Here is a 23,287-nt window from a genome sequence, read left to right on the forward strand (position 1 = left end):
TGCTTTGCTTATGAGATTCCAGAAAGCATTTTATTGGAGCCCCTGTGGGATGTAGGATGCTGGACTAGATGGAATTTTGCTCTGGAATCCAGCATATATTCACAAAATAACAGCAAGTCAGAAGCCCTATTTAGCTTCTAGCAGATACAACACTATTTCAAATCTGTTCTGGCTACTAACAGTGCAACCCTGACTATGTTTCTTCAGAAGCATGTACCATTGAATTCAATGGGATGCACTCCCCGGTAAGTGGGGTTAGGACAGCAGCCAAAGAGACTTAAAAACAAAAGGAGTGATTCTTTGTACTGCATTTTTTAAAGAGCAGATGCATCCAAGTAATATCCCTGCATTTCCTGATAGCATAAATTACTATCTCCTAGCTCAAATAGCAATTGGTTTCTTAAAAGTAAACTGCAGACACAGAGAAATGATCTGAATTAGCATTCTATTCTACCTGCAGGGATAAGGGGCTTTAAACCCAACCTGGATCAGACCTCCTGCACCTGCTATTTGCATCCAAGAAAAAGTTGTCATTAGCACCAATACAAATAGCAGGCATAGAGGACTACAGCACGAATTGTGTCAAGTCCAATTCATTCATTCATTTTTTAAAAATATATACTTTCAATATACCAAATGTACATTTTAATCCTGATCTCCTTACCAGTACTCTTCGCCACCTGTCATGCATTTTTCATAAACGGGTCCTTCCAGCTCCCTGAGGCTAGGGAAGATGGCTTCATGATTGATTATGATAGTTTTGATGACCTCGTTGACATGAGCCTGGCAGGACACTGGATCCTGCCCATCTGGAATATGCATCAAAGTTGGTCCAAAGCAGATGGCCAGGTTGTAAGGATCCATCATGTTCTCATCACTGTACTGTGACAAGCTGCAAATACAAGCAACCCACAGCGGCATCACCAAGCCATCAACTATTAAACACAAACAGGAGCTCCACAGGCATTTCCTCCAGATGAGTGAAAGGCAGCCATCGCAGATATCAAGGGTCAAGTGGCACCCCACCCTTACTGCCCAAGGACTGGGTTTGAACAGGAAAGAGAGAGGAGGAGGAGAAGCGAAGGCAGTTTACAAGGGAAGGGAATTTACGGCTCCATTAAATAGTAAGCAGCAGGTGAAAAGACTCACTGGTTGAGGAAAGCAAAGAGATATCTCATGACAATGATGACGGCCCGTGGCAAGGTAATAACGATTTGCTGGATCTGGTGCACTCGTTCTGCAACGCTTTCAATTTCTGCAACATAAGAACGTACAGCAGTCCATTGAGGTTCACAATCAGGCACACACATATAGCAGACCAAGTCCAAGGAGTTTTGTTGCTCATGTTTCTTTTACAGGCGCAAGCAGGGGTAGTTGACTTCAGCCCTCAACAGCTATTTCCTGCACCTGCCTCTATCTGTGAGACAGGTACTTGATTTTCACATTTGAGGGCCTAAAGGGGGATGGGGGACACTTCTGCAGTGGGGCTGCACCCAAATAAAGCACACCGCAGTCTGATAACAAGCCCGATAAGAGGTCTTGTGTATGCTTACTCTGGAGAACAGAACAATGATTTAAAGCTGTGGGAGGATACCTCAATAGTACATACTGGGTGTCACGAGTCTATCAAATGCTTTTTTCAGGAAAACTCCCAACTACCATCAGTGGGGCTCACTTATTTACAAGTACAGTGGCCAGCTACAACTGTGGGCTTTACTTTCCAGAGGACTTCCAACGAAAGAGGACAAAATTGAGTATTGGGGTGGAATCTATAACCAGAGGGAAATAGTTTTTTGCAGCCTGGAGATGGACTTTGCATTTTGACAGTTCTATCTTTTCCAGCAACAAGAGAATACAGTGGTACCTCTGGTTGCAGACAGGATCCGTTCCGGAGCTCCGGTCAGATCATGAGGTTTCCGCAACCGCATGCGTGCGGTGCGGTAGAGCGCTTCTGCGCATGCAGCGAAACCCGGAAAAATACTTTTTGGGTTTGCCGCATTCGCATCCTGAAGAATTCGCAACCAGAGGTGTGCATATCCAGCGGTACCACTGTACTAGACACTTGAGCTTCAATTGATACTTTTACCTAACAAACCAAGCAAAATTCATTTCTAGCTTTGGTGCTGTTGCTATGTTCTCTGCCTAACAAGGAACCTGTGTGTTTCGCTTAAGGCATGGGACAAATCTGGGTAAACAGCCTGGTTTTGGTTTGGTTGGTTGTTGTTTTTTTAAAAACGGGAGGAACAACTATTGTTTCTCTATCACAAAATCTATCCTAGGTGTATAGCCAGGTTTCTGCAGCACCTATCAGAGTCTCAGTCTTAAAAGTGAGACTACAAACTGACCTTGTGGATACAACACTCAATCTGACTTCTGTACTTTTTCATTTTCCTTGTGTTCCCCCTTCTACCACTTTGTGTAACAAGTCCCCTGAGGCAACAATTTTGTTGCACTGACTGATCATTTGGGGGGGGGGGGGCGGATAGAGAACTAATGCAGGTGTGTGCGAAATGGAAGGATTGAGACTCTGAACCTCTTGCTGAAGTGCTATATTTCTTGTGTCAATAGTAAAGTCATTCTATAAGTTCCTATCCTTATATAGTTAAAACACCATCCATACACGAGGGAGGTATCAGGAGGTTAGGGAACACCCTTTTGAAGAAGTAAGTACAAAAAACCCAAAAAAACTAAGGGGGCAAATCCTACCACAATCCGGTGGAGACCGTATGCACAATGGGCAAGGCATGTCAATTGCCGGGGGGAGGGTCAAAACCAGGCATAGGCAAACTCGGCCCTCCAGATGTTTTGAGACTACAATTCTCATCATCCCTGACCAGTGGTCCTGTTAGCTAGGGATGATGGGAGTTGTAGTCCCAAAACATCTGAAGGGCCGAGTTTGCTTATGCCTGGTCAAAACCAAAGAGGGAGGTAACAGAATGGAGTATTCTGTGTTTAGGCATAGCACTGCACACTGCAACCTTTTGTTGCAGGTTCCACTTGTATATACTAGATCTAGGACAAACGTTCAGCCCAGCTTTTTCAGCAATTTGAGGCTGAGGTAGAAACAGCACAGTCTCAGTCTTCAGCAGGGATGGGAGTAAAATCCAATAATCACTTCAGGATACTTAAGTGTTTTTGTTGTGAGCATATCTGAATATGTTCTGCCCACATTAGAGATTGTAAATTCACTCTACAGCCAATTTTGAGCATTACATTTTAGAATCAATTTCTGACCCTTCTTGTAATATATCTTTGTTTTCTTTCGACTTTCTGGTGCATATCAACAGCTCTGAAGTGAATTACTGAATTTTATTTTTGTTCCCATTACTTTCCTATTCTTATATTGTTTGGTTATGTTATTTGTAGAATAAAAAAACTTTTCTGGAAGGGGGGAGGGATTTTGTGACATATTGGTTGGTCCTAATAAAGACATTTTCCAACTGTGGATTTTTTCCCTATGCAGCCAAACAGCAACCTTTCCTTTTAAAATATACAATGTAAGTATACTTGTTCAGCTACTGTATATTTTCCCCAGGAGGCCCTAGGATTCATTCACAAAAGGCATTTTGTGCATTAATATTGGTTCAAAAAAAGTAAATAATAAATTAACTTGAAAAAGTCAAGCTATGATTTATTTTATTTAAATCTCTTCTTCCATACTGCATTTAGAACGTAATGGTTATCAAAATAGCTAACAATAAATAAATGATATGTAAAAAATATTCACAAGCTGGCTTTATGAATATAAAAGAGCCCTTATTCAAAAGCAGCTTGAACATTGGTATGCAATTTTAATTGGTCCATCTTGACTGGGCACTGCATGGCATTAGGTTGCATGCATTTGTATTCATATTTGCTGCTGTTTTCCACATCAGAGTTTCATGCAAATTCCAGCCTTCATTCCAGCCTAAGTGACAGGGAACTTCCTGTTTGTTTCGAGAGTGAGCCTTCCCTCCCAACCACATAATAAACAGTGGATTATGTGGCACTGCAGACTCTCAGGGCATGCAAATGCCCTGTGACATGCACAACGTTCTACGCTGCCAAAAGTCTCTCAGCTTAAGTTAGCACCGGCCAAGGGAAATCAAATCAGCTTTCTGTTGTGCGGCAGTCTGCAGTTTAAGCTCCAGAGGAAAGAAGGCTGCTCTGCACTCTGCAAGCCTTTCTTCCTTTGCAGCCGTATGAGATGATAAGCTGTATTTCTATTTTTTTTGGCTCTAACCTTTTACATTTTTTGTTCAAACCGGATGGTGGGAGTTCAGGTAGGAGCAGCTCTCAAACACGAAATATCCGCTCTTCTATTTTAAACAGTGTCAGAATATAATACACCGCATAAATCTGTTACACTGAAATTATCACACACACAGGACCCTGAACCAATGTGGAGTGCTCCTGGCCAGTCTTCCAATGAGTCAGTCATGCACTCTTCCAGGATATTCCATTAACGCAGACACACCTTCTGCTTCCCCCTGAACAGGCACTCCATGGCTACTGTGCATGCTCCTCCTAACTGGGCTCTTAAGGGCAGTTGTTCTCCTGTTTTTTTCTAAAGGGTTTTCCTTTTTGTATTTCTGAAAACTTTGGCATTTCCCCAAGCCTGCTAATACCCCACTCTCATTTCTCAGAGGACCCATTTTTGCTACATTGCTGTTGGCACTCAGCACCTAGGTTCCCTACTAGATGAAAGAGAGAGAGAGAGAGAGTCGGGGCAGAGAATAGTTAGGAGAGAAAGCAACCAGAATGTAAAGGAAGAAAAGTGGACCTACTATTGTTGCTAGAACATGGTTTTCTAATACTAATAACAATAACAATTTTATTATTTATACCCCACCCATCCCAGCCACTCTGGGTGGCTTCCAACACATATAAAAACATAGTAAAACATCAAACATTAAAAACCTCCTGATACAGAAGTAAATGAGAGAACAACAGATACCATGACTTGCACTGTTCACTGGCATGGTTCATTACAAATCGCTGACTTGTACTTACTTATAGTAGAGATCAAGTCTTGAAATCTTTCCTTAGGAAAGAGTGGATTTTCCAGTCCTCGGAAATACAGCTTTAAGACCCCAGCAACAGAATTAATGTCACGTTCATTTTGATCATCAGCAAGGGGATCTTCACCTGGACGAATAAATAAAAGGTTTATACCATTAAATTCTACTTCTGGATTAGGCAGAAAATCCAGAGCACTTAATAAACAAAGGGAAAGATCAGAGTAATTATTTTATCCAGTCATTTAATATAGTATTGTTTTGAATGGCATGGCACTAGCTTATAACACATCAGAGGTTACTGACATCAGGATAATGTGGAGTCATAGAGAAAATTTTAAGCCAGTGAGTACTGCCATTTGATATTCTTTCAGCCTCACTATTTTACGGATGATTCATGAAGGTACTGAATTTTTTCATGTATAAGACAATGCTTTTTGCTATATTTATTTATTCAAAAATTGGGGGGGGGGGAGTCTTATGGTGAATGCATAGGGTTTTAAAAAACAACACTACTTATCTTCCCATGACTGCCATGAAGAAGTTGACCTTTATAGGTAACCAGCTTGAGCGATCTCCCCAAAAAAGCTCAACAACTTTTGAGGGGCTGGTGGTCCACTGCTGCCACACACCCCACCCCAGGCACCATTGGGGGTTACCATGCTGGTGCCAGTGCTTTGAATTTGTAAATAAAATATCAAAGATGTTCTGTTTGATGTTTAAAATACTGATTTCTTAATTTGGGGTTCCAAAAAATAAGGGTCTTGTTATACATGGGGGTGTCTTATTCACAGAAAAATATGGTAACTCTGCTCAGCATGTAATATGCCCAATAGTTTAGAGTTTGGTCTTATGAAACAATATAGACAACAAACTGCCGTGAACAGAATTTCATCATAACTTGATTATAACATAGCTAAATATTATAGATACGGGGATGGAAGATAACTTAGTTTAGTCTGTATTTTTAAGCAAACTGACTTAATTTGTACCTTCTGAACTAAACATAGATGGATTAGAGTGTAGTTATCCATCAGATTTTAAACTTCCCTGACTTTAGTATTTGGCTCCAAACACGCATTAAAAATATGTACCATAGGATAAAATATGACAGGAAAACGCACACTGAAGTATTTATCTCTCATTTGCGGATGTTAACATCTGGTCGTATTTTATATTTCTGAAAGAAACTTGCCTAGAATGGAATAGATATTTGTAACACTCATTTTATAACACTCATTTCCCAAGAAGAAGAAAAGACATTCTGCATAGGGTCAAGACTTGTGTCTTTTTGGTTGGGCTGAATTCTGGCACTGAAAACAGCTTATGAGGCTTTCGCTTAAAAAAACTTGTGCCAGTAAAAGCTCCGCCTTAGGCTTTGAAAGATCCAGAGGTGAAACAGTATTCACATGTTGCAATCTGGGGTACAGCATTCTGCTATGTGGGAAATAGAATACAACAGATACTTGACTGCATCACCCTTTGCTAGAGCTTTTGTACTGCACTACAAGGTGGAAGGAAAACAGCTTCGCATCGTTTTGTGAGAAACACAGACTTCTCACATACCTCTCTCAAATGAGTTCTTGATATCATTGACTTCAACCTGAGATCCAGGAACTCTAAAAATACCCTGTTGTTGTAGACCTGGGCATAAAACAAGAGGTAAACGAAAGGCTTATTGCAGGACTTTGAATATCAGTCATTTATTTCAATTTAGAATTATCAGTCATTTATTTCCATTGCAAACCGCCCTGATAGCTCCATGTATGATACGGTATATAAATTCAATAAATAATAATAATAATAATGCTGAAAGAATAAAAATATAATTGAGAAAAATGTAAATTAGGACTGATTTTCACTTCTAAATGCTCTAGTACTAGGGAAGGCAACCGAAGGCTCAGATGTTATCCGCAGTCCACCAAGGCTTACACCCAGCCTACAAACCAGTGAATGCACTGCTATGGTCTGGACAGCTGTTGTTTGGCGGGTGTCAGGGCGGGTGTTGAGAGCAGATCAGCAACAACTCACAAAGTGTCAGTGAAATTAATTCTTTATTCAAAGAAACAAAACAGCTCAGGCCTAGTGAGCACAACCACTCTTCCCAGTATATCTTGCCCCAATGAGGCAGTTGCAAGGACTGAAGGACCCCGCCTTCCCATAGCTCTCTATGCCTCCTCCCTCCCACTCCTTCTCAAGTAATCTGAGACTCCGACACCTTGGCTGTCTCTGCTCTACCCTCTTCACTTCCCTGTGTGTTATGAGAGACTGGAGGGAGGGGAGCTGGTCAAAGCAAGATGGGGAGACTCCCTGGATTCTGCAGTGGCCTGTGTCATCTCTGCCTCTCTCTGTTCTCCAGCCTCCGCTTCTGTTTCTGGCCTGCTCTCTGCAGCCTCTTCCTGCTCACTGTTACCTCTTCAGCTTCCGACACACCCTCCTCCCAGTCTGCTCCCTCTTCTCCCTCTGACCACTCATCATCGTCCCACCACGAATCCTCTGGCTCTGAGCCTTCTTCCCCTGGGGGTTCCCCAGCTGGTGCCTCCCTCCATTCCTCTGCATCCAGCCAGTCCATGCCAGCTGGTGGAGGAGAAAGAGAACTTTTCCCAAAAGAGAAAACCTTCAATAAGCTGCATATGGTTAATGGGCCTTACATCACCTACCCTGCACTAGAACAATGCTGATACTTTATCATGATCTTGGATACACTGCAATAGATGGAAAGGCATCAGTTGATTTCTTTCACAAGTGTCTGGACTGAGGTCCACAAAAGCCAGGAAGAGCACATACAACCCAAGAATTTATCACACACAAAATGTTATTGTGTTGACGCTAAATCAATGCTATATAAACTAACAATAATTAAGACTCAGGCCCATATGATTAAGCAACGAAACAGGAATATCTGTTTGCATTTCAGGCAGAAGAAGTTCTTGAACAGAGAGTTTCTTAGAAAAACTATAGCCAACGGGAAGGCTACCAAAAGAACTTACCATATAAGTTGATGTACCGAATGCAACTTTCGACCACAAGTGGAATAGCCTGTCCTGAATCCTTTGAAATAACAATCAAAGAAAGAAAAATTGAGCATACTGATTTGATGAAGTCAGTGCTTTAGAAAACACATTCTAGCAAAGATTGCACAAAAAGTCTCAGGTTGGAAAAAGAGCACCATTAGTTTAATCATAAGAGTTAGCAATAAATTAAGATAACAATCGCTGCAAGTTTTTGAAATAGCGCTTCACATATGCTACATACTGTCAGCTTTGAGAAAAATCATAAATTAGAAGCTGGTCCCTGGAATCAAGCTGATTTAGTCTGAAGTAACGTATGGGGTATTATGCAGCTGGATCATAACTATCACTTTACAGAAATGTAGCTATGAGCCAGGCCTTCTGTAAAAATGCACTATTGCTTGGTTGTACCATTCAAGTGTTTTCAAACCAAGAACTGTTGCCTAGAGGCAAACATTTTTGAAATGCTAGCCTGAATCACAGAGGAAGGCAAGGGGAAAAGTTATCCTTCCACGAGTTTTGTCTTTTGTATCCATCACTAAAAACTTAATGTGAACTATAAGAGTATAGCGTATTTTTGGCAAGGGATTACAATTGCTTCCCTTAAATTTAGATTATGCTCATATTATATAAACATATATGATTTTTTTCCCCAGAAAGGGGGGGGGCTCTTCTAGTAAATACCTGGTTTCTGGTTCGAGCATTCCTTCTTCCTCTGATAAGCAAACAAAGCAGCAAAGTAGGGAAAAAAGAAAAGGTTAAGCAAGAATAAGATCAGTTAAAGTAAGCACAACTTCCAGAGGCTATGAAAGCTCAAATGCAATGGCAGCTTAGAAGGATCTAGTTGAAGCTCCAACACCCCATATAACTGCTTAGTATGCAATCTCTTGTCCTCAGTGACCAACTTTCAGATTACTCTTATAATAATTTATTGCATTCTCCTCATCCCCATATTTAGTTCTTCCAACAGACCCCCCCCCTCAGACCTCCACATTCGCAGGCATCAGCAAGACTATCTCACAGCCCTGCTGGCAAGAAAGTGAAGATTTTGCCTGTCAAGTTATGGGCATGCCTGAGTTGGCTCTTGGAAGTTTGTTTCTTTGACTCATTTCTTCCGCTTTGTGGGTGGTTTGGATTATTATTATTTTTGCTGCTCTGGTTTAAATTTTATATGTGCATTGTTTTATATTTATATTTTAGTTTGACTTTTTATTTTGTAAGCTTCTTTGAAGGCCTTCTGTGTGGAAAACAATGTAAGGTATTAATATCAATCTATACATAAAGCAAACCTTTCATAATGGGTAGATATTTCTTTGTTGTTTTCTGTGGCTGAGACCCATAATGAATATCCCTCAACTTTTTTTTTTAAAAAAAGGAGCATACTTTAGGATGTACTTAACCATCCATTTTGCCACCTGGAGCATAAGCAATAATCACAGGAGAACAAATAGAATTATCACCTCAGAGTAATATTTCTCTCTCTGGAGTTATTAAGAAAGCTCAGTTTAAATGGAGGCAAGTTTTCTTTTTCTTCTTATCCTGAAGCAGCCATTGCTTCTAGGAAAACATAGAGCTGCTGCTTTGGTTTTGATCTGACACTGCAATCTTATTGCTTGAAAATTCACCACCACTAGTTTCCTTCAGGAAAATCTTTACTGGAAGTGGGCCAATCCTTTTCAGATAGATTTCTAGTGGCATTAGTTCCTTTGGTGCAACACTGAGTATGTTGATTTAATATTAAAATATGAAGCTTAATGTAACTGGAATAATTAAAAAAAATACATTTGATAGTCCTACCATGTTTATAATCACTAGAAGGAAACAGCTGAAAAGTAGTGGCTGGTCAGTTTCAGGTGTGGTTGGATGAAGCAAATTATCTTGGCCTATTTCATAGTGGTTCTGGAGTTTGTTTTTGTACTGGAATGACTTTTGTTTGCCCAAAGTGAGGACTTTCATTAGGAGAAAGGCTGGGGGAGTGCAACATTGCTTATTCTTCTTGATCTCTCAAGTGGCTTTTGATACTATTGGTGTCACTCTATGACTTTGAGGCCCTGTTATATGATAGTTCTGCTCCTACTTACAGGGCGAGTTCCAGAAAGTCCTGTGTTTCAACCCACTGAAAAAGTTACATTCGACATGTAAAAAATAATCATGAGACTCTACCCTTGAAAGTATCCACAGTTTCACTTTTTGGGTGGCTGGTGGCTGGACATTATACATCTGAATGGTTTGAAGTGGTGGCAGTGTTAGATATTGGGGCATGCAGTAACAACATGTTGATCAGTGCACTGCTCTGGGAGTTGTGAAGCCCCTCACACCAGATGGCTGAACTAGCACAAAATGGAGCTCTTCCATGCAAGGAGGGAGCCTGGCCAAAGTTGGCAAGACTCTTTCTGGTGCACTTTGCTCAGAGAGAGATATGATAGGTGCAGGGTTGGGCAAGGCTGCTGATGTGGCTCCTTCCACAGCTTTATTCAGCGCATGGAGAGGGGTTGTGTCAACCCCTCGAAGGTGACTGAATGAAGATGGCATAGGCAGTGGACCACGCAATAGGAAATTAATGGGAAAGGGTAGGTGGAGAATGAGGGCTTGAAGTCAAGCTAGAGGAGACAGGGATGACAAAAGGAACTTCCTTGAGTTCAGGTGGCACCATAAATAGGAAGTGGGCAGGGAATCGGGAAAGCTAGGCATTAACAAGAAGGAAGGTAGCTCAAAGAAGTGGGGGAAACTCAACTGTGATGTCACATCCTGATTTTACTTATTCCACAAAGATCTCAGAGCAGCTTATATATGGGTCCTCACGTGGCCTTGCACCCAGACAGCTTTAAAGGGTCACACCTAGTTAGTAGAATTGCATTGGATGCCTTCACACTTCTCTCTAGGATATACATTAGACCCTGTGGTGGCAAAGTCCTGAGAGCAGGACAAGCTCTTCGACTTGACTTGATTAATACGCACCATAGACTTTTATAGCTATATCCCCATGTATATAGACAAAATCAGAGACAAGACTACTGGAGCCATTAAAAAAGCAATTTGCTCCTGTGCTGGAATAATAATAATGGGAAAGCTTAAATGTGTTTCTGTTTGCAATAATCAGTACTGCTTTAAAGAATACAGATCTTTCTAAATTCCTAAATCAGCATCCTATTTTTAAGCTGTGCCTAAGGCATAAAACTGAATGCTGAATGGAGATTGACTCCAAAATGGCAGCAATTCTTCAGCCCACTCAAAGCTTCTATTTCCTCAATGTCTGTTACACCATAGCTCTTTCCAAATAGCAGTGAGATCAATGCATCTTCTTCTGTAGCACTCAGGGCAATCCCAGACGCTGTGCATATTAATCTTTTATGGGATGGAGTGGGGACGTAAAAATGAGCCTGCCAAATGCTTATTTAAAGACATGCACAACTTTGCTGAACAGTTTTAACACAACTATATTAGGCTCATGTAAATAAAATGCTGAAAATACCTAGCTTGTCATTCAGTTAGCCATACACGGGACAGGTATGCAAAGCTCCCGCCACCTCACTCAATCCTTACAAACTGTGAGCCAAAGCTTGTTATTTCTTTTTTCTCACAGCCATTGGAGAACAAGTTGCTGAAATATTCTATTATTATTATTATTATTATTATTATTATTATTATTATTATTATTAATCAGGGCTTTTTTTAGCCGGAATTCACTGGAACTCAGTTACAGCATCTCTTAGGAGGGTGGCACTGCCATTCTAAGAGAACAACGGAGGTGTTCATGATGTGTTCCGGCACTTTTTTTCTTAGAAAAATAGCAGTGGCTTTATTATTCTTTTAAAGGTGGACATCCAGAATTTTCCAGAATTAGGGAGTAGGAAGGGTACCTCAACATGGGTCAAACTTTCTCAGTCACTCCCCTCTGTCACTTTCCTTCAAAACAAACATTCAGGAGTTTTCTGCCTGTGGAATAAATCGTTGACTATACATTTTGTTTCTGCTAATAGCATCTTGCCTTTCTTAAATTACAAAGAGCCATATCAGTCTGAGCACCCTAATCTTTTAAGGATTTTTGTTTAACTCTGATCCACTGCAAATCTCTTTTAACGGAAGGCAGGCATGCTGCATTTAAATTCCAGGATGTTCATATAAACAGCAGCTTATAAAACCTCGGTAGTTCTGCCTGCAGTGATAAGATATGGCAGATTGCAATTAGCACGCTGGCAGGCACAAAGAGTGTTGCGCTTCCATACTGTTCCACAAGGGTCATTACACTTATCTCATCCCTCCCAGTTGGCACAAACAGGAGTGATGTGCCTCACTATTGCAGTAAGGAGGAGCAACAGCCACCAATAGAAATTGTCACTGAGGCAGAGGCATACTAACCACTTTAATGGTGTGATGTGCAGTGCATGGGAAAGGCCAGGTCCAAGAGAAGGAAACAGGTCAGCAAGTTAGAAGAGAAAAAAATGCTACCATTACATCCACAGTGTCCACAGATTCTCACTGTTAGACAGCAAGTACCTTAATGAATGTTTCCATATTGCCGTTAAAGAGTTTATGATTATAGACTGAGAGAGGCCTAGGTCTCCTCATTTTCTGTGGCTTAGGGGGAAGACATGGGGGCCTGAGAAAAATGGAACAAAAGAGACCAACAAAACATCAACTTGAATACAATGGCAGGGAAAGATTTCAAAGACTGCAAATAAAAAAGAGCTAGAAGGGGAAAGGTCACTGTGAGGACGAGTGCATTGGCTCCAACCATATTGTGTGACCATTACCACCTTGATATATTCCTCATGTATCTGTCATTTTAAATATCAACGTGGGGAACCTAGGACATGGACTCACCTGCATCTCATGGGTACAATGCCAGCTCTCCACTCCGAAAGAAGAGGGGAGGATACAGGGCAAGAGAGAGCCAAGAAGCAACAATGGGTATGGAGACAGACAGGACAAGGAAGTGGGGGAAGTAGAGACACAGGAGCTTGTCCATATTTTTATGGATAACTTATAGTAAAACTCACTTGGGACTGTAGGTTGAGGTCAGCAATAGGCAAATGCTTTCCGCACTGAAAGAGGTTGTACTAGATCACCCTTCCCTTCCAACTCTACAATTCTATTATTCTATGTGTGCCCCAGTTTCTAGAGACCCAGGCCTTTGTCAACTTGTCTTTTAATGTAGCATCTTTCATTTCCAAAGGATCATCATCAGTTTTGCACACAGAATCTATTTATTATCATACTTACCCATGCTGGCTGGGACTGCTGGGATGTTCAGCAGTCCCAGACAGCATGGCCAATGGGTAAATATGATATTAGGTGTAGTCCAACAGTATCTGGAGGGCCACAGACATCTCCCTTCTGAACACAGTATGGCTGGCTTTTCCTTTTCAACACTTCCCTGGGGGGAAACCACTGGCATGGCCTAGCAATCCATTGCATAAACCAAACTGCTGACGTGGCAGGGACACATTCCTTACTCCCAGTGTAACTTTGGAAGCATTCAGTAAGCTTTGCCTAAGAGTGGGAGGAGATGGCAGCCGCTGGCCCTAATACTCTGATTGAAAGACTTTACAGAAATTCTAACTATATAAACCTATGGGAAGGCACTGGAACAATAATAGCAATGGACAGGCCTCTTGGGAGATAGAGGCCACAAGAAAGCTGGGAAAGAACCGCTTTTGATAGCTGGAGAAGATGGAGCAAGGGTCTGCACTGGGTGCTGCCTCTATATGTGTGGAAGGAATACCCCTTGGAGAAAGATGGGGAAGCTGTGCATGTTCAGGTGTTTCATTGTGCCCTTAGTGCCCCTGAAGTTTAAATACTTTGGATATTTTATCATGTATTTTTAAAACATAACCAACTCTAAGCAGGATAAAAACACTATGAGACAGAGTATATAGCTACGATTGCCAGGAATGCTGCAGTGCAGAAATAGATCTGTTCTTTTTAGGGGTAAACTCTGAATTTGGATTCAGTCCCACAGCCTACCACGGTTCTGGCATTTTAAGGTATTGTGTAAATTCTGTCCCATACGTGCCATTGTTATCCCTGGCTATAAAAAGACAGTCTCACTGAGAGAATATAAAGCGTTATACCTCTTTACAGTAGCTTGGAAATTAAAATTCATTTGCAGCCGATTAGAAAGGCTGTTTTTCTCACAGTCTGCACTGACCAGCATGATATGCAACTCAGTATTTCACATGCTTGGCTGGAAAAAGAGCTTCTCATGCAAAGGGGGCTACACTCTAACAGCCATCGATGCTAGCATTTGCAAAATTGTTTTCTCAATTTCTTCACTAGTACTGCAGTTTATTAAACACTGAGGCAGTGCTATATTTAAAAAAAAATGAGTTTGACAGCCCAGCTGTCCTGTATATCAGAGTCCTATATCCTACTGTTATACATCATGACAAAATTCTTGCAGCTGAGCTGAAAAGCAATTGCTGCATTTCTTTGAGAGTTCTTCAAGCAATGGAGAAAACCTCCCTCTCCGACCTCTACCTTCTTCCTCCTCAGCTGAAAGCATGCAACCATTTTAATGATTCTTCAAGACTGCGCCAAAATGACCGGCTTCAGCCCTGCAGGGTGCTATGCTGTGCACACTTAAGAAAGCTGAAGGGTGAGCAGAAGCTGCCTTTTGGTGCAAGGATAAAAATCTGTGCTCTGCGCAGCCCCTTGAGCAAAGTGAATTTCAGATGTTCAGACTTGTTCCTCTACAGAAACAAAAAGAAGAAGTCATCTGTACAGAGCCATCATGACTCAGGTCACAGAATGACACATGCTTTTATGAAGCAGGCATCTGAAAAGCTAACCATTGAACCTAGCAGGTAAATATTTGGGGCAAAACTTCTTTTCCTCCACTGAAGCTTTTAAATCAGGGGAAAAAACCTTTAGGGGACACAGATGTCATGGCTCCCAACAGACCTGACAATAGCTTGTAACAACTGCAGCAATTACTCAGTCCGCTTTCTTTTGGAACCACACTGGTAGCAATGGAGCCTGGCAGGAAACAAGAACTGTTGCAGCACTACCTGCCTGTTCCAATGCAGGTACCACTAATCTGGCCAGGAAGTAACAAGAGCAAAACAGTGCCTGTGTGGGAGCATCAGCGCTACCAGCTTCTACAGATTTAACAGCTACAGCTTCTCTCAAGGATCCTTGAAAACTAGAGCACTGGCATGTGGGTGGGGGCACTAAACACTACCGCAACCCCCAGATGCCCTTATAGGTAACTACAACAATTAAGTCAGTTTAAAACTGATGGAAGTTTGTAATGTAAAAATTTTTGGAATGGGAAAGGATTATTGTAGTCACAGGGGAGAGTGTGGCGGGGCAGAGACAGAGAGAGGAGTGAGTGAATTGAGATTATAGGATGGTGAGGGAAGGGGGTGAAAGACAGGGCAGCACACAGGGACAGTGCATTCCAAACCTCCAAATTTTTTTTTGTAAGTGCTCCTTACACTAAATAACTTTGGCCAACCTTGTCATACAAAACACGCACACTTCTAAATATATGTATTTCACCCTGTTACACAATATGTGTCCCTCCCTTCATCTCTCCCATTCAATCCTTCCCCAAGTGGCTTTTCATCGCCACTGCCTGCTGAATGATCTTTTCATTGCTTAACTGAATCAGGTTATGCTCTCTTGCCAATTTCTGCCAGCAGCTCTCCTTTTCTCGGTTTCCTAGACGCTGCTTATCCTTCTGAAGTGACTTCTTTCCCTTCAAACGCCCTTAGATTTTTCCTCACTCTCCCTTACCACAATTATCCAATATTTACTTTTATTCTCAATGCCTATCCTTCCCTATTTTTTTGTTACAGAGAAGGGATCATTTAGGAGACACTCCATGCCAAAAGGTAAGAGGAGATCAATCCTAGAGCTGGATGGATTGATGGATATTCTGCCCCTGAATGAATATCGGCAAGCAAGGGAGGTCCTGGCAGTTAGGCCAAGATGGCTGGTCAGTGTCATAAACAGACTAGAAATAAGCTCCAATATATCCATGGAGACACTGCAATGCACCGAGCTGACACAGCATTCCTCATGATTTCAGAGCCAGTCAGCTAAAAATTACACTGCAGGAAAAACAAGGGCCTGTTTGTCATATTTCTAATTAATCCATTTAGGGAATGCAGATAAGAGGAGGCCCCTGGAGCAGGGTGTTGCCCCTCCACAGCACAATGGCTAAAGGATTCCACCACACAAAAATCTGTTTATTGCAGATGCATTTTAAACCCAAGCAAATTTATCTTGCAGTAGCAATACCAACTAGTCTCCAGAATGCAATATTAAATTTATATATACTGTTTCCACTTACCTGGTTGTACCGCATTCAGCTCTTTCACCTGGGGTGGGGAAGAAATCACACATTAATTCCATCCTTGTTTACATAATATAAAAGGTCACAGCTATTTGGTTTGCTTTTTTTAAATCGGGGGCAGGGGGAACTCTTTTAACGTTAATCGACAAGTTAACTGCTCATACATGGCAAGTGAGAAATTGCAAGGGTCTGAAGACATTACATTTTACTCATAAAACCTCAGTTTACTATTAATTTACACATTAGGGAGTGTATCCAACTAAGTTCTACTCAGAGTTGACCTACAGAAATTAATAAACTTAATTTGGTCTTCTCCATTAATTCCATTTCTACTCTGAGCAGGGAATAGTGTTCAATACAATCCCTTGACTGCCGAAAGCCATCTTACAAGTCAAGAACCATGTTGACTTGAGAGCATCTCTGCACTTCCCTACTCCAATCAATTATCTCAGGATGATGCTCAGAGGCATTCGGAGCTTGTTTCCTTCATGAATCATAATCTCAGACATCAGCCTCAGCACTGCTCCTTGCATCTTTCCAATAGTGAGATTCAGACGCAGTGAGGATCATCTTTGTGGCTGCACAGAATCACAGAATTGCAGAGTTTGAATGGGCCACAAGGGTCATCTAGTCCAACCCCCTGCAATGCAGAAATCTTTTGCCCAATGTGGGGCTCGAGCCCACATCCCTGAGGTTAAGAGTCTGATGCTCTACCAACTGTGCTATCCAACTGCTGAAGACCTACTGTCTTCTAAAGCCATACAATAACTCTACCTAGCTGGAGTTAAGGGGCCAGCTGGGGATACAGCTGGTGAGGAGAGCAAATCTTTTAGCTGCATCTCTGGCTTTAGCATTTTGATTAGTATTATCTTCAGCTCTCTTATAGAGGCATTTTCTGCCTTGAGCCTTCAGGGATGATGTTTGTTAAGAGCTTAAATAAATTATTAAAAGATCCAGGCAGCTAGCATAAATCGAACAGCTCTACTGTCAATGAAGTTTAGTCAATCTGCACCAGATAAAAGATCTGTGCCTCAATAGCTCTTATTTTTAGCAGTTAAAAGAGCGGGGGATAAAGGGTGGGGGGAGGGAGATAGGGACGAGTACTGATAGGGACCACTATCCTTGGGAATCATGCAGAAGATTATCCCATCACCTCACTGAGGATATGCTAACAGCATGAGAATTCAGAGCAGTATTTAGCAGACCAGCTTTTCCTACAAGATAACTGCCTGTTTGACTTTAACCAGACAGACTCCCATGTTTGCTGTCTTTGCCCCTTCAAAGTATTTACAACAGTTGGGTTTGACAGAAGGTGGCATGCCACCACATACTGTTAAAGTGTATGCCATTCCATTTATAACTCTGTAAACAGATCCCTCATTTTCTTTGTGGAATTTCATTTGTTTTTGTTTCAGGACCAAAACTGCCTTTTTTAAAAAGAAAAAAGGAAAAAAAAGAAAGTTGTATTCTCCCTCTCTCTCTTAATCAATACAGTGGTACCTCGGGTTACATACACCTCAGGTTACATATGCTTCAAGTTACAGACTCCGCTAACCCAGAAATAGTAGCTCGGGTTAAGAACTTTGCTTCAGGATGAGAATAGAAATTGTGCTCCGGCAGCAGGGCAGCAACAGGAGGCCCCATTAGCTAAAGTGGTGCTTCAGGTTAGGAACAGTTTTAGGTTAAGAACGGACCTCCAGAACGAATTAAGTTCTTAACCCGAGGTACCACTGTATACGAAAGAAACATTTTTGGATGCAGCTCATTTCTGATTTTGAAATCATGTGCCCAAAGGGTCAACCTTAAAAGACTTGCAAGTTCTCTGTGTACACTTCCACTGGCAACATGAATTATCAAGAGATGATTGTAGATACAGGTAACAGTGAAAATAAGAAACGAGATCCCCATGAAAGAACAGATGAAGTTGCCTTTGGACCACTGGCTCATCCAGCCTGATGTTCCTCCTCTAAATGCCCTAGCTAACCTGGCATCCTAAGCACAAGGTAATAGTTGACTCCATTGCTCATGAAGAACATGTTGTTCAAAATGTGATAGGCTATTTATTCCTCTTAAAAATAAATAATAAACCTCCAGTGTCACTTCAGATTGGCTCTCCTGTTGTATTTATTATTTTCAGAAGCTGCCTCTACTTTTTAAAACATCTTTTTTAGCATGTAAAGTGTTGGACTAGGGCCTGGGAGACCAGGGTTCAAATCCCTTCTTGGCCGTGAAGATCACTTGGATGTGGCCTTGGACCAGTCACTGCCCCTCACCTAGCCTACCTCATAGAGTTGATGTGAGAATTAAATTAGGAGGGGGAAAATCATGTATGCCACCTTGAGCTCATTGGAGGAAAATAAATGCAATAAATAATTTTTTATGTTTAAATTGAAGGAGCAAAGAAATCTATTAAACAGTGGAAAGAATTTTCAGAATAAAGGATAATCAGGCAATGAAACATTTTTCCATGTGAAGTTGCGGACAGGCTTCAAGATTGTTGAAAGATCTTTTGTGAGGCACCTGAAAGGGTATGCTTGTGGTGACAGTGCCAAAAATAATCAACTACTCTGCCTTTTATCCTTATATGACTCATGGCTTTTGAATTTGAACTTCCAGGTCAGATAGTGAGTGAAAGCAGATAAAGGGAATTCAGAAAGACATGACGCAATTACTGGATGAAACCATGTAAGAATACTGCAATTTCTGATGAACTAATTAACAAATAAGCTAAAGTGCACAAAAGTGCAGCCCTAAAGCCCAGCTACAGCTTCACCTGGAAAGAAGGTATCATTTGTTATCTGCCCAAATAGAATATCCAAGATTGTGTTGGGAAACTGGTCAAGAGAGTAACGGCATGAGAGCTAAAGGAGCTGGGCCAAATCAAAGTCAGATGAAGGATCTTCATAAAAGAGAAAAGAGGAGCTAAGGTTAAAACTAGAGGTGACAGCATAGGCTCAGGACAGTGAGGGGCCTGGAAAAGCCACAAGCTGGCCCCGGAAGTAAGTTTGTGTGTGTGTATAAATAAAGGTGTGAGTCATGAAAAACTGGTCCAGCAACCTGGTTAGCAGAGGCAGCTGACCATCATACTAATGATGCAGCTCTTGGTAAATAAATAAGAATGCCTGGAGCCTTAGCCGGCCTATCTTGCTCTTGAAAACTGCTGAAGAATTGTTGCTAACTAGAAAGCTGACTAATAAAACATCCAATCACATCATGTGTTGATTGATAGTGTTGTCTTAGCACTGTCAAAACCTTAGAGGCTTCTTGTCTGAACTAAGGGGAGAGTCCATATGGGTCAGGCTTCAACTAGCTGCTAGCTCCGCCCTGTCTCATATGTTAAAAAGCTTGAATTTGGAATCAGCTGCTCTCAGATAAGCCTGGCAGCGTGCAGTGATTGATTATGCCTAATGAGACCTACTCCAATTTTAATATGAAACACAGACCAATCCACAGAAGGGGGTATAAAGAAACAGCCATTGTTCTAATAAGGCTGCATATGCTTGTAGGTTTACCAGCTCTGTGGCAGAGAAAAATTTCTAAGATAGAAGAGAAAGTATTGACACAATTTTTAAAAACAGTTTAAAGAACTGTGTATCAAATGCTGTCTCTTATGATGACTCAGGTCTTAAAATCATATTAACTTGGGAGAGGCAAATATCTATGGGATTAAAGCCAGCAAAATCCAATTAAACTTTTATATGTTTATATCTGTGTTACAAGGGCTGCAGTATTAAAAGTAGATCAGAGGCAACTGATTCCAAACTTTAAGAAGTACATTCACTCCTAGTATATGACAGCAAAATATAGCAATAAATCACCAGAAGCTTCTGCAAACTGGGCATCTCTAAAATGAGAAATAGTCCCTTGTTCACCAAGCACAACTTTTAAAAAAGTCTCATGGGCTCCAGTTCAGCTCAGGTTCCAATTTATATTCAGGATAGGACATAAATCATGCATTTAACCTTAGATACCTATTTGAGTTAAGGCAACCACTCTTCTTGAAGTATTTTTAAGGGCACACTTGTGCAAAGTAGAGACTTTTTGAGGAGATGGCATTGTTGGGGGGGGGCAGCATACATATCAGCCTCACAGATCCAGTGGTAGGAAATGACAGCTGTATTTTCTTCTAAAGGTAAAAGGTAAAGGTAACCCTGACCATTAGGTCCAGTTGTGACCGACTCTGGGGTTGCGGCGCTCATCTCGCTTTATCGGCCGAGGGAGCCGGCGTACAGCTTCCGGGTCATGTGGCCAGCATGACTAAGCCACTTCTGGCGAACCAGAGCAGCACACAGAAACGCCATTTACCTTCCCCCGCCAGAGCGGTACCTATTTATCTACTTGCACTTTGAGGTGCTTTCGAACTGCTAGGTTGGCAGGAGCAGGGACCGAGCAACGGGAGCTCACCCTGTCACGAGGATTTGAACCGCCGACCTTCTGATCGGTAAGTCCTAGGCTCTGTGGTTTAACCCACAGCGCCACCCACGTCCTATATTTTCTTGTGCTAAGCATTAATAAAACAAAGGGTCATGCGGCAGCTTACAAATTTATAAGGGGGTAAGCTTTTGTGGGTTTCTAAGAGTCTTTTTCATCAACATTTGGGTGAGGACAGGAGTTAAAGCATGAGCTGCTAATGCAGTTTCTGTGGTCCCACAGAGACCCTCCCTAGCAGGTCTGAAAGCAGCATTCTTCTGAAACCATGTGGCGCTCATGTCAGTTTCTTTGGTTTGCAAATGGGACTGCCCACAGTCCCTTTAAAGGTTGACAAACCTGACTTAAAAGCTCAGTCCCAAAGAGCTGAAAGCAACATGCTCAGGCCAGAATATGGCAGACCTATTCCCAAGTGAACAATCTCAATAGCAAACCAGAAGGAGACTAAATTGTAGCCTACAGCATCCCTTTAAAAGTTGATTAAAACATTCATTAGGCATTCCTTTTGGCATCAAGGACAATAATTATCACCAGAGGAGAGAGGAAAGGGCAGCAAAGTGATCCACAGGCAGGCCCAAACCATCAGCTCCACTATGTTGATAGATGTGGAAAGTCTGGCCTACTTACACATGCCTTGAAACAGGCCAATTATTTCCCAAACTCTGCTGTCAGGTAAAAAGATGAATGCCTCTCACACATGAGACCATGCACAGCTGTACTGATAGCCTGTTCCTCCCTTGCCTGCAGGACCTTCGCACAACAAGCCAACTGAGGCCAAATGATTTGAGGCAAGTTGCTTCAAATCACTAGTAGCAAAATACCTATTCTGGTAGAGAGGACCCAGCGAAATTTGGCTCAAGTTAAGTTACAAGAATTCCCCCTAGATAAAAAAAATCCTCAGCTGTGAAAAACACAATGCCTTTTGTTTTAATTCCACAGTTCAACATGACAGCTATCGAAAGAAGCATGCCACAAATCACCCCATCCATTGCACATATAGAGTATGCAAAATATTGAAATGACCATCTCATTTTTTTTATTGCCATTCAGTTATGATGCTGGAGGATATTTTGGAAAACTTTGTTCCAGATTATGGCTCTAAGCACCAATGCTATCATTTCACTACTTTGGGCTTTTTGGGTTTCAAAAACAAAAACTTACAAAGATTCTGAGGCAGGGGTATGGGGAATCCCAGTCCATTCACCTTGATAGTATTTGCAAACACAAAAATCCTTTATCCAAATCATTTATTTGCCAAATGAAATGGATAATTGTTAACAAGAACACAGCTACGGGGGCTTGGTGTTTTCATTTTTCTTTTTCACTAAACAAAGAGCAGGCAAAGCAGGGATAATGGGGCTCATCCCTAATGCCGAGAGGCCTGCCTTACGCCCTGAGGAACCAAATCAACGCAATGGGGCGTTCAAACGCCACTCTCAGCCAAAATTAAAAGTGAAAGGAGCAAAGATTTTCTGCCCCTCTTCTATTAAGCACGACAGAATCACTAATCACAAATGCTGACATAAGAAAGAAAACAATAGCAAGGGAGATTTAAGAAATCTAAGATCCAATTCTAAATCCTGTTGTGATTTAAAATGCAATCTTTTTGTTTAGGCTCATCTGAACTTACCTTCTCCCAGAGTCTGCTTCAGTAAGTCGTGTTTCGCCTGCAGCTTGGTAATAAGGTTGCTGCCATTCAAATACTCTTTAAATTTCTGAAGGGAGGAAACAAAAACAAAAACATTGCACACACACACAAAAGCATAGTGGGCAAAAAATATTAGCAAAATAAACTTTGAGGCATACATTTATTTCCCTGCGGTGCTGTTGAGAGTACCTTTCTGGAATGAAAGGATGTGTTGTGTGCCTTAATGAACCAGACTTCAGTTGTACATACAAAGATGGACCAAGCATTCAGTTGTCATTTGGGCTTTTTCTTTTTCCACAATTTCAGTATCAGTCCTGTTGATCTTATTAAGCCAGAAATCTTTGTGTTGAGCCATGTGCTTGGGGTTAAGGCCTCAGATCACAAGAAGCTCAAAGACAGCAGTTCAAAGAAAGCTTTCTTTTGTCCAGCTTCTGGGAATGGCCTCAATAAGTAAAGAAATTTTGTGGGGGGTGGCAGTGGGGTTCCTACAGAAAGGGCTCAGCTTTCATGCAAAGAGTGATAAAGCCAAGACGGATTCTCGCTGCATGAGGTCTGAGGGCTTGGCTGATCAGAAGCTTCTGCTGCGCTGATGGATTTCTTCTGAGTACGACTTTTATTTTGAGATTGCCTCATACCCAGTAATAGTGTCCTAGAGGCAAGTACCGTATTTTTCGCCCTATAGGACGCACTTTTTCCCCTCCAAAAATGAAGGGGAAATCTGTGTGCGTCCTATGGGGCGAATACAGGCTTTCGCTGAAGCTTGGAGAGCGAGAGGGGTCGGTGTGCACCGACCCCTCTCGCTCTCCAGGCTTCAGGAAGCTATCAGCAAGCCTAGGGAGCCCGCGGGAGTTCCCGCGGGGCTGTCTAGGCTGCGGATAGCAGCCTGCCACCCGGCGCACGG

At 41.8% G+C, this 23,287-nt stretch overlaps 1 protein-coding gene and 1 long non-coding RNA gene across 4 annotated transcripts in view; both read right to left on the reverse strand.

The window, feature by feature from the left end:
• The window catches only part of SRGAP3 (SLIT-ROBO Rho GTPase activating protein 3), a 191,387-nt gene that overhangs the window by 20,270 nt on the left and 147,830 nt on the right, over positions 1 to 23,287 (reverse strand). For 2 of the 3 annotated variants that reach the window (XR_014544879.1, XM_083600535.1), the window contains exons 10-17: positions 22,369 to 22,453; positions 16,308 to 16,335; positions 12,506 to 12,608; positions 7,988 to 8,048; positions 6,564 to 6,641; positions 4,993 to 5,127; positions 1,150 to 1,255; positions 665 to 892 (exon numbers count right to left, since the gene is read on the reverse strand). Coding sequence is in view for 2 of the 3 variants with exons in the window: in XM_083600535.1 (XP_083456661.1) it covers positions 665 to 892; positions 1,150 to 1,255; positions 4,993 to 5,127; positions 6,564 to 6,641; positions 7,988 to 8,048; positions 12,506 to 12,608; positions 16,308 to 16,335; positions 22,369 to 22,453 (824 nt within the window). In the remaining variant the exon portion in view is untranslated. Of the gene's footprint in view, positions 1 to 664; positions 893 to 1,149; positions 1,256 to 4,992; positions 5,128 to 6,563; positions 6,642 to 7,987; positions 8,049 to 8,692; positions 8,724 to 12,505; positions 12,609 to 16,307; positions 16,336 to 22,368; positions 22,454 to 23,287 lie in introns of all 3 variants that reach the window. The other variant, XM_083600536.1, reaches the window with a different exon arrangement.
• LOC310757495 lies at positions 9,381 to 11,025 on the reverse strand. The gene is made up of 2 exons (XR_014545267.1): positions 10,905 to 11,025; positions 9,381 to 10,872 (listed from the first exon to the last, which is right to left on the reverse strand). It is a non-coding gene; the product is annotated as an uncharacterized lncRNA (long non-coding RNA).

The sequence above is a fragment of the Podarcis filfolensis genome, assembly GCF_964270895.1.
Source record: "Podarcis filfolensis genome assembly, chromosome: 2".
Classification (NCBI taxonomy): domain Eukaryota; kingdom Metazoa; phylum Chordata; class Lepidosauria; order Squamata; family Lacertidae; genus Podarcis; species Podarcis filfolensis.